At 46.8% G+C, this 12,086-nt stretch overlaps 1 protein-coding gene across 5 annotated transcripts in view; it reads right to left on the bottom strand.

Annotated features, from left to right (window-relative positions):
- EXOC6B (exocyst complex component 6B) overlaps positions 1 to 12,086 on the bottom strand; it is a 307,042-nt gene that overhangs the window by 150,794 nt on the left and 144,162 nt on the right. For all 5 annotated transcript variants that reach the window (XM_075752860.1, XM_075752862.1, XM_075752864.1 and 2 more), the window contains one exon: positions 3,627 to 3,695. In XM_075752860.1, coding sequence (XP_075608975.1) covers positions 3,627 to 3,695 — 69 coding nt within the window. The remainder of the gene's footprint in view (positions 1 to 3,626; positions 3,696 to 12,086) is intronic.

Genomic DNA, 12,086 nt, shown 5'->3' with positions numbered 1-12,086 from the left:
AACCCTAAATGAGTACTAACAGGCAACAGCCCTGGCTGAAGCAGGAGCTTAAGAGACTTAAATCGCGGTCAGCTGCCTTTGAGATGACTTCTTGGGAGCACCCTGTGTGCAAAACCCTCGGACTTTTTTTTTAATTCCTTTCTGCTCTTCCTTCACTCTTTGCTTTCTGCCTTGCTACAGCTTACGGGAAACATGAAACAAAAACTGCTTTTCATTTTATGTTATGTAAAGCAAAGCAATTCCATGTCTTGGCCTTGAAATACAAGGCTCCCAACAGCTGTTCAGATGCTCCAGCAGATAAACCATCTGGCCCAAACCTCACCTTTCCTAATTTATTTTGGATATCGATCAAAGCAACTCGAGCATTACATAGACTTTGGTCAAAGACAACATAAAAGATAAAAACGTCAATGGCAAAATCGCTTCTGTGAAATATTCTTGTTTCTTCTTTATATAATAATATTACCATTTTCAACAAACTTCTCTGTTAACTCAAAGATATACCTGATACCAACACCCAGCAGCCTAACCGCGCTGCAGATGAACGTCCTCAAACAGCACGTCGCTGCCCAACAGAAACTAAGCGTTTAGGATGAGCTAAGCCTAGGCACGGACTTTGGCCAACCGACCGAGGAGAGGCCCCAAGACTCACGTCTCCTGGCTCTGCTGCTGGCTCCTGCCCTCAACCCGTTTATACGATGCTCCCGGCATCTGAAAAACCACCGTATCCACGGTTCCAGCTCGTCTTTTTTTTAATTTTCCTAGGAAAATATGTTAGTCTGGTATTACCAGGATTCCCACTGAGACACCGAGGTTGTTCGGTGGTTACCGATTCGTACCAACTTACAACCAAACCTGTCAGCTGAAAAGCCTTTTTTCATGCTTTTTGGAGTATATTTGCTGCGTGCAGAAACCACAGGCAGGGGAAGGACTTTGTTGTTCTAGGCACTGGTCAGGGACATAAACCCAAATCATGAAATCAAAGGGTTACTTGAGCAAAGAAGGCTAATCCGTACGTACAGCTCCGCGTATAACGCACGAACGCACCCTCGTGATGTTTTGCTCGAGAGCTGCGGCTATCCAAAGCCTCCCCCGTGCCCATTTCTTCCTCGGCCAGCCCGTTTCTCACAAGAAAAGGAATCGCCCGATGAATAGGCCCATAAAGCATCCCAACCAGAGCCTGTCCTCCCGGAGCCTCCGCCACGCCAAGGTCCAACTCTCAATTAACCCCCGCCTGACCTTCCTTCACTTTCTTTCCCCCTCCTCTGCCCTTCCTGCGAAAGTTCAGCGTTTCCTGGAAAAGTCTCCTCGCCTGTTTGATATTGTACTTCGCCTTGGTTGCCGAAGGAAGGATTTACAGGTGCCTGGCCCCCTCTGTAAGACCATGACCGAAGGCTGACCTCCCGTTACAATATGTGAACTTCTGCCCTGCTGATAAGGCTGGCAGATATGAGTAGGATTTTTCAAATAATCCTTTGGGAATTTATAAGCAGCACAGCCATAAAACCGAGGTGACTGGAAGGTCGATTTCACTAAAAATAATAAATATCTCAATGTTTATTCAACGTGGGCCTTTTTAACTGCAGGCCAAGCATTTAGATAACGCTATTGTAAATGACAAATATTAGGATTTTTTGGTAACTATTACATTATGATCCTTCCGTCTGACACTGATGTGGCCGTTTCCCTCGATGCTTGCTGGATCTCTGACATTGTTCAACCCAAGTTGGGCCTAGAAAGCCAGGGCAGGATTCAATCACAGGTCAAGAAAAGGGCAATTTTCTTTTCAGGAGCCTTTTCTACCTTTTTCTCTTCCTCCTGTCTCACCAACACACCTTCTTTAGAGCTCTGCTGTCTATTTTTTCTCATTACTAAGACTGAAATAGAGAAGGAGTAGGGGGAGGAGGACTGAATGATCTCAGCTCAGGATGGGGACAGAGGACGCTAACCCACCGACATGAAGCCCCCGCACCAGGTCTAACTTCACCGTCACCAAGTCCACAGCAGAAGACAATCCCATGCGGATCCACGGCAGAGCGCCAGCCATCAAACCAGTCTTCTAGAAGCAGCATCTCCCCGATACGCTTCAGAGGAGACAACAGCTATCTCAGATGAAAAAGTAAAGCAACAAGACAACAACAAAGCCCCAACGCAGAAACTGGACCATTTCAAACGTGCAAAACTCTTCTATCCACCAGCAAAAGCTCTTCATCCTTTTGTAAAAATACACAATTAAATAAATACCCCTGCATTACACAAATGCACACATAAGCTACACAAATAGGATTCCTAATCCTGTTTTCATTATACATATTCTTCACTGAAGTTTCTCCAAATAAAGTGACACTTTGAAATCCACAAAGCATTTCAGACCAGTTGTAATCTTCAATTAGCACACTCCCTGAACGGGGCTCCCAGCGCCGGGATTGAGGAGGAGGTTTTTGTCCAAGATAAACAGAGTAACACATTTTGGGTAGGTTAACTTTTTCAGTCCAATAAAATATCATGGCAACGTAGCCAAATTACATAATTATTAACAGATGAGGGCACAAAAAGTTTTTATATAAATGTTTTTTATGACAATTCTTTTCCTTTCGCAAATTCATGTGTATGTATTGCTGGAGAAACTGGCTTTAGAAGTGCCTTAAAAACAATTCTCTCTCAAGCCTGGCTCCGCCGTGGAAAGGGAGGAAAGCTGCGAACAGTGTGCTCCTTTCATCTGCTGCCTGGGCTTCGGATTGCTCAACCGCAGGAGAAGAGCCCTCCGACAGCCCCCTCCCTCCAAAGGGCGTTAAAGAACGGATGCAAACAACACAGGTTCTTTGGGTCCGCAGCTGCAAGGCTCGTACGCTGCTGGAAGCATCTCAGAAATTAAAGGCTGACGGCTAAGCTACAAAGGGCATCTCATCTGCCCTCGTTATAAATAAATAAGTTAAAAAAAATCAATACCTTACGTACTCATAATGCCGAGGAGGAAACGCAGCTCAGCTAGCAGCCTACACCTGTAGAGACGGGAGCTCTCCTGACAAGTTCTCAAGAACATGACGCGGTTCAGAGTAACGCGTTTTAGCCAATAACTAAACACCGACGCAGAACGGCTCCAGTTTGGCCGTATTTTTCAATGCATGCAAAGCCTAACTGTGGGGAAATCGGGAGTGATATGGTCAAACAGTGGATTTGGTGGGACGGCAGCAAATCTGCTCCTGTCAAACAATCCCTGAAGAGCGGCAAAGTTCTCCTAAGCGCAGCAAACAATACGTTTAAAACCCATTTCCCCCCCCCGCAACTCCTCCATTTGCGCTGAATAATGAAGCTACTGTGGTCAAAGAAGAATTTTTGGAGGAAAACTGTACGATCAAGAAATATGTATATTATAATCCCAGGGTCTGTGATAGTTGGAGAAAAAATCCCTTTATATCTCTGTGGCCTGCATGAAGTAACTGTGTGGTTTTTACCCGAATCCATCCAGCACTGGCCCTTCTACTTCAGGTAAGCACTTCCTAGCTAGGTGAACATTAATAAATGTATTGCAACCAGCTCCTTCCAGCAGCAGGAGCAGCACCCCATCACCTTAAACCACAGGCCAGCGTCAGCACGTGTCTCGGGGGCGGCACAGAGTTACTTACCAGGACAGAGTATATGTGCAGGCATCGGTACACCGGTGAGAAGTCCACCAGGTCCTGGGCCCCGGGTACCTAAAAGACAGCAGGAGATCAGTGTGAAACATGCAGAACACAGGGAGGTAAGTGCAGCTCTAATATATCACAGAGAGGTAAGTGCAGCTCTAATATATCACAGAGAGGTAAGTGCAACTCCAGTGCATGGAGGTTCAACAGAGTGACACCAAGACTTCAGGTACGTACCAGATTGATTATCGGTATCTACCTATATCTGACTATATTTAAATTTTTTAAAGATTCTGGAAGTAGGAAAATTTCAGTGAATATTGCTCTCGCTCCATCTGCACTGCCCTAGGAAAGGACACTGCAGCATGTGGCCCTGTTAGCCAGCTCAGCAGAGATTTCATTTTGACCACAGGCTTCAATACAACTTTAAGCATCCTGCACAAGCCGTTCTACTTATGCAACAGGGAAAAAAACTCAAACTTATTCTCTAGATTTCAAGTTTGATTTCTTTAAAAGCACAAATTCTTCTTTTTTTTTTTTTTTTCCCTCTTAAAAAAAACACCCACCACACAGACTCCAGCACCTTTCAACAACACAGTGAGCCTTGCACAGGGACAAGGAAGAACATTTCTGAAGGGTGGGACAGAGGGAGGGAGGGCGAGAGGAAAGATCAGAGAAGATATTTGCATACAAGAAGCTTGTGTCCTTCGGATATGTTCAAGCCAACACAGTATTAAGCTTGTTGGCCAAGGCATAAAGCTAAGGCAACCCTCCTTCTCCCCCAAAATCCAGAGAGGAGGGGAGTGTTCTGTTGACATGTGGTGGAAAAAAGGGGAGAAAGATGAAAGGGATCAATGGACAGGCCTGGGAAACATGTTTATTTTATATATTTTTAATTAAGCTTAAGAGGCATTTCTGCTAAAAAGGAGGTAGGATGAAGAAAAGCGAAGTTTCTAGCTGGATGAGGGTATGCAAGCCTCAACCAACGCTTCCCAAAGCGCCTGGGGCGAGCGGTCCTCCTCATCTAAAGCAACGGTTCCAAGCAGGGGAGTGCAGAAGTTATGGGCTGGAAATGGAAAACAGGGGATTTTGTGAAACAGCCTCCTGTGTAATGCGGAACTGGAGCTCTCCACGCAAAAAAACGCAGTCCTCAATGTGACACTGGTTCTCGCTAAGAGCTGAAACAATGAAAGAAGCTACGGGGACAGAGAGCGCAGCACCACACGGGGTGGGAGCATCTCATCCTGCACATCCAGCATCGCTCCGACACCCCAAAAAACCTGACAGCCCCAGCCCGGTGGTGCAGGGCAGGGGAAGCAGCTGGGCAGCTCATCGGGAACAAGGCAGCAAAAAGTTTTATCGGCGTACGGCACGGGGCTCCTCATCCGTCTCGCTGGGCTTTCCGTCCCTCCCTTGCACCAAGCGCTCCGTGGTGCCATCTGAGCAGCTCTTACGGACGGGCACGGTTGGCTCCCCAGGACGGAGGAAGGTTTCCGAGCGCTGGCATCGCCCGTGTGACCCTCTCCTCGCAGAACCCGGCTGTTCGACGTGCCCCAGCAGAAGCGTTAGAGCTGAACCGAGGGCGAGGAGCCGTGAAATGCTCTCTGGTCTCACTAACATCTCTTGCTTTTACCATTTATAAGTCTTTATTTGACAACTGCAAACACTAGGCAGCAATTTTATTGTGTTAATGCCAATTTTATCATGTCTTCCTGGTCACTTATTTTCCATTTGCAGTCTCCCGGGCCTTCTAACGCTCCCTGAATAGCTCCCGACTCCAGATTTCAGCTAGCTTGTGGATCCAGGTTTTGCCTCGTTGTATTCCTCCAGCATTAAGTGCAATTGGTCTCTGGTTTGTAAAACAGTAAAGCGCTTCTGGCTCAGAAATCCCCGATTGCAAAACCGCTGGAGATCACTAAAGCAGACAGGGAAGTATCGGTACTCGCTCGACCCAGCCATCCTCCCGCGACCACCATCAGCGTGGGGAAGCTGGACTGGATGGACCCGAGTCCACCCCTGTGTTTTTCGAAGGGAGGAGAAATCTGTCATCCCTTCGCATCATCATCAAAGCCAGGCAATGTTTTCCTACGAATTTGAATTCAGGATCAAACGGTTTCGCTCCTCTTGGATTTGGGGCGCTAGTTGAACATGGTCCACAGAGAAATATTTCTGATAAAGATTTGTGAAATCAGGATATTGCCAAAAATGGAGTTTACTCCCCCAGAGAAATTCTTTCAAAGCAGACTGCAACATTTTCAGTCTCTGATCTTCTGTGAAAACTTTTAAGCCCACACACACACTCACAAAAAAATACGCTGGACTATTCTGCAGAGTTAACATCTCCGAGACATTAAAAGCTTTAAAATTACTGATCTAGGTAGAACACTATCAGACGTGGAAGCGCAAGACCTGGACCACAAGAAAGGTTTCTGCAAACAGAAAGACACGCACCCAAAAAATGTGCTAGGATTTTACATAGGGCATAAACCTACAACGTATTTGAAGGAAGAGACCACCTCTTCCACACATAGCCATAGCCCTACAACAGAAGAAATAATAATCCTATCGTTTGAAATCTTTCCAGACTAACCAGTGTAGGCCTCTGAACATACAGAATATCTGAAATGATCTCTGTGGCTAGTTTAACACGTTGCACAGTTTAAACATATCTAATATTTACATATTTAGATATTTATCTAATATTTTGATATATCTAAAACTTCAGGCTTAGCACATCCCCTTTAGCAGTGACTTGATTTTCTTAGCCAAAGCTGCACTACCAGTGTTCAAAAAATAAATAAATCTTCGATTTTTGAAACTTGACGATGAAATGAGAACTAGAGCTGCCTCAACAACAAGACGGATTACTCCCCTGACATCTCCCCTTCAGCCTAATCTTTTTTTCTTCTTTTGATTTGCAGAACAAAGAATTTATTCATCTTGTCCAAAATTTTCCCAGTCCACAAAACATCAGCTTCACAAACCTCACTCCCAAACCCTGCAACCAGCACGTTCCTGGTGCTGGGAGCAGAGGCAGACCTGTCAGTCTCCGTAAACAGCCAAACCCCCTCTTTTTGCAAGAACATTTTTGGTCAGGTTAAACACTGACTGTAGCACATTTAACCCGTGGAAGCCAAGTTTTCAAGGGAAATGTTCAACCGGGCTGACCCAGGGTTGAGAGATGCTCCGATCTGGCTTCAGACAAATTTGCGATACAAGGCTTGAATCTCTGATCCTTGTCAGGTTTTGATGTAATGACATGACACAAGCAGAGATACACTCGCCCCTCTTTCAGCGAGGGAAAAACTCCAAGACTTAAAACACCAGGAATTCAAGAGAGGTGTTTTATGAACCATCTCACGGGGCCCAGTGATCAACGTACACGGATGCCTTGGTGCAGAGGAACACAAGCTCAAGTCCAGTGGAGGACCTTGAGCAGGCTGGGTCTCTTCACGTGATGGACGCATTGCAGAAAGCATCCGTCCACCTTACGGAGTAAAACTCAACTGCTGAAAGTAGCGTTGGTTCTGCACTGCATCCAGCTCCAGCGTCCTCAGCACAGGAAAGACATGGAGCTTTTGGAGCTGGTCCAGAAGAGGCCATGGAAATGGTCCAAGGGCTGGAGCACCTCCGCTATGGAGACAGGCTGAGAGAGTTGGGGTGGTTCAGCCTGGAGAAGAGAAGGCTCCAGGGACACCCTATGGCAGCCATTCAATACTTAAAGGGGGCTTGTAAGAAAGATGGGGACAGATTTTTTAGGAGAGTCTGTAGCGATAGGACAAGGGACAACGGTTTTAAACTAAAAGAGGGGAGATTCAGACTAGATATTAGGAAGAATTTTTTTACGTTGAGGGTGGTGAAACGCTGGCATAGGTTGCCCAGAGAGGTGGTAGATGTCCCACCCCTGGAAACATGGAAGGTCAGGCTGGACGGGGCTCTGAGTGACCTGATCTAGTTGAAGATGTCCCTGCCCGTGGCAGGGGGTTGGACTGGATGGCCTTTAAAAGTCCCTTCCAATCCAAACCATTCTGCGATTCTGTGATTCAACAAATCACATATTTCTTTGGGTACCAGCAGCCAGGAAGCACTTTACCCACATGAATGGAGGTACAGAACAAACTGTGCTGTAGATTTGCTACATCTTGTGTGGTCTTGGTGTCCTTTGACTGCCCCAGTGTGTCCCATGGCTTAACCTTAGGGGAAAAAACCTGAACGCAATTGCACAGTCAAGAGGATGCTCAGGATACTGTGATATTGGAAGTGGCCACGTGGTCCTGCAGACTACCTGATCTCACTCTGGCTCATGGTACAGACAACAGGCAGACAGCTCTGTCTGGAAATAGAGAGATTTTTCTCAGTGTCCAAGTTGTTTTTTACATAATTACAAGTGGAAGCAAACAAAAGGTGGAGGCTGATGGCACCTAACAGAGCCTTTTATCAGGGAAAGTCAAGAGAGCTTTCTGAGGCCCCTGCTCTAGCTCCAAAAACTGTGTAAGAAATCTATTACGTTCACTTAGAGAACTACAACTTACTCCTACAGACAGGTCAACCGGAAAGAACGCCAGAAGCATGATGAATTTTGGCTACACCACACCCCTGCTGATATCCTGAGTGCCAAACTCCTTCTCCAAATAAAAAAGTGTCTGGACATTGTTGATTTGTTCTTCAGAGACAGTTGAGTGGCTGTTATTTTGAAGCATGATGTCCCTCCTTAAAATTTCCCCTTCTTCCACAAAGAAGCACCAGGGAGTCCAATTTGACCCAACGGCTTCACAGACACCTGACTAGTCTTTTTGGAGGACAAAAAGAAATAAGGCACAACGCAGGCGAGTTTGTCCTGCTGCATTCAACAAGATCGCAAAAGAAAAGTCACCGAAAATGAGAAGAATCTGGATGGGCTTTGTAGTTTTCTCGATGCTTTTTACTACTACAAAGGGAACAGCTGGCACAAACTGAACAGACTGTGGAGCTACTCACTGTGAAAAGCAAATTCTCCTTCCGCAACTTGACATTCGTAAAAACTGGATTTGAGCCTTCTGCCCGCTCACTTTACAGCTGGCCCCACTCCCTCACTCTGAATCTAGTGGGAGCTTCCACCTCAGTGAGGCATCTGCACTTAAGTGGGACAAGTCTAGACCACAATGTCTCCAAACTGGAGAACGCTAATGGAATGGAGAACCACGTCTCGTATTTGTCTTCTTGAAGGCAGCTGGCAGAGCTCTCTTCTACTCCAAGGGACAGAATGTTCTACGTTGGAATACATGCAACAGTATAAGCAAAACTCTTGTGCTCTTTCTTCCCTTTCAAAGCTTTTCCTGTAAATTCTACTGCAGGGATGAAGGGATTGCTCCGTATGGGTGAAGAATCATAGGATCTCCAGAAGAGTTCATCCAGCCAAGGTGAGCTCCATAATGCAGCCTGCTGAAAGGCCTCAAATATTTCCTAGAGGAAAAAAAATATATGTATTTACCCCACTTTTTCTAGCCTGTGCACCGAGATCAGGAGCTCTCCTGCCTATACTTAATCAGAAATACGTAGGACCATCCTGTTTTCAATTCCGAGTAGGACTGGGTGCAAGGCGCCCTTCATTCTTTACTTCCATATTCAACCAGTCATCACTGGCTGTCTTTTAAATCGAAACCTGCAGTTACTGGTTGGCTTTATGGCTGTGACAAGTCAAGAGCAGGAGCTACCACCAGTGCACTCTTTGGATGTTTCAGGATCATTTCTTTACCTGTCTACTGACTTCATTCTAACAAGAGCTTTCTTTTTTTCTGTTTTTTCTTTTTCCAGGTTTTCTTGTTAGCAGTATTCCACGTTTCCTTGAGAAGTGTAAACCTCAGCAATCTTGGTGAGGGGCACAGCAAATGACATGTGCTCACTTGTTGCAATACTGTCCCTCTAAGCCCAGAAAGCCTTCTCCATTGCTCCAAACAAGGAGACAGTGCAGGAAACGAGATGTGGTTCACTTGCACTCAGGACACTTAACGCTAACAATTTCAAGCAATTAGGATTAACTTTAGAGACTCAAATTCTGTGTTAATAGTAGAATCACAGAATTGTTTTGGTTGGAAAAGACCTTTAAGATTATCAAGTCCACCATTAACCTAGCACTGCCAAGGCCACCACTAAACCATGTCCCCGAGCACCACATCTACACGTCTTTTAAATACCTCCAGGGATGGGGACTCAACCATAGAATCATTTTGGTTGGAAATTCCTGCACAGACAAGATAATCATAAGCAGAAAGAGTCAGACCAGAAGATTAAAAGCCAGGAATGAATCCATCAACCATGAAAAACAATTTTGCAGTTGGCCTGTAACTTTAGAGAACCCTCACCAAAGAACCTCCCATTATCATTTTACCTACTGTACTGGTTTTGGCTGGGATGCAGTTCACTGTCTTTACTGCAGCCCATATGGTGCAGTGGTTTAGATGTGTGACCACAACAGTGCTGATAACAGACCTTTAGCTATTGCCAAACAGTGCTTACACAGCAGCAAAACCTGTCTCTGCTTCTCACTCTACACTCCCCCAGCAAGTTGGCTGGGGCTGAGCAAGAGGTTGGGAGGGGACACCGCTGGGACATCTGACCCAAACTGACCAAAGGGATATTCCATTCCGTGTAACACCAAGCTCAGCAATGAAAGTGGGGGTGTAGCTTTTTCAAAAGTAGCCATTGCTTGGATGGTGGCTGGGCATCGGTCTGCTGGTGGGAGGTGGTGGGTGACTGCCTTTGCAACCTTGGTGGGTTGGGTTTTTTCCCCTTTCCTTATTAAAGTGTCTTTACCTCAACCCATGAGTTTTTTCACTTTTGCCCTTCACAATGTCTCCCCAGTTCTTCTGGGGGACAAGGGAGCAACTGGGTGGAGGCTCCACACCACTACACAAACAAGACACCCCTTCAGATTTAGAATCACAGAATCGTTTTGGTTGGAAAAGGCCTTTAAGGTCACTGAGTCCAACCATTAACCTCACACTGCCAAGGCCACCACTAACCCATGTCCCTGAGCACCACACCTACATGCCTTTTAAATCCCCCCAGGGATGGGGACTCAACCACTTCCCTGGGCAGCCTGTTCCAGGGACTGACAACCCTTTGGGTGAAGAAATTTTCCCTGATACCCAATCTAAACCTCCCCTGCCACAACTGGAGGCTGTTTCCTCTTGTCCTGTCACTTGTTACTTGGGAGAAGAGACTGACCCCCACCTGGGTACACCCTCCTTTCAGGGAGTTGTAGAGAGCCATCAGGTCTGTCCTCAGCCTTCTCCAGGCTAAACAACCCCAGGTCCCTCAGCTGCTCCTCATCAGACTTGTGCTCCAGACCCTTCACCAGTTCTGTTGCCCTTCTCTGGACACACTCCAGCACATCAATGTCCTTCTTGTAGCGAGGGGCCCAAAAACATAATGGCTCTGTTTCCTGACGGGAGAACCATCTGCACTAATAAATAAATTTTCTTTCCAAAAAAAACAAAAACACACCCCCCCCCCCCCCCCCCCCCGGGAGGCAGCACCATGGGGAAGACCTAAGCTGACCAGGAACCAAAACCCTCCCCTTTCCCTTTCCCCCCCCCCCCAGGCCAGTCCTGGGACAACCACGCAGCGGGGTGCACGCCGCAGGGCTCCCCAGGGGTTCCCGCCGTGCCGCTCCGCCGCGCCCCGTTTCATCACCACGGACAGCGGCCGCCACCGCCGCCCGTCACACCCCGAGACCTGCCCGGAGCCGCTGAACCCCCAGCAGCGCCGTGCGGGATCGCCTCAACCGCGCTACGCAAACCGCCGCCTTCACATTCTTCCCTCCTCCGTGTTTCTCCTTCGACTTTTCCTTATACCTTCTAATTCTAATTGAAATTCAATTCCGGTTTCTAATTCCAATTGACTCAAGCTTTGCATACGGCGCACGTAGCGCCACCGCTCACGCTGCCTCCTGGTTTTGCAAGAATTCACCCCGCAGCAAGTGAGAGATTTGGAGAATGAGCTGCAACGAGAACTATTGAAGGATCAGATTTTTATTTTTTTAACAGGGAAATACCAAAATAGATCTATGCAAATCAATGTTTGTTTTCAAAAAGCGTGCCCCTCCCACTCATTTTTCTTTCGTTTAACTTCTGCTCTACTTCCATTTTGATGCAGGACTAAATAGCCCACCCAGATGGTTCAGTGCCGTGGGGGGGACTCTGTGTCGTGCCCTACGGTTTGGTCCCTGTGAAGCGAGCGGTGATCTTGACCCGCTTCAGAAGTGCAGCAGAGATGGAGAGAAGAGAATTGAACTGGGGGGCAGGGGGAAGGCAGAATACGGGCACAGAACCACTTGAGCAACACACACTATTTTAAACTTCAGGAACTTGTTCTTAATCCTCTTCTCTGGCTGGTCACGGACTGGCAAGTTTGGGCAACAAACAGTACCCAATTCGGTTACGGGTTGTAGCTGAAAATATCATTCTCTTGGCAAAAGAG

The sequence above is a fragment of the Balearica regulorum genome, chromosome 4, assembly GCF_011004875.1.
Source record: "Balearica regulorum gibbericeps isolate bBalReg1 chromosome 4, bBalReg1.pri, whole genome shotgun sequence".
NCBI lineage: Eukaryota > Metazoa > Chordata > Aves > Gruiformes > Gruidae > Balearica > Balearica regulorum.
The sequence above is the reverse complement of the archived record's forward strand: the minus strand, read 5'-3'. Positions and strand labels throughout refer to the sequence as shown.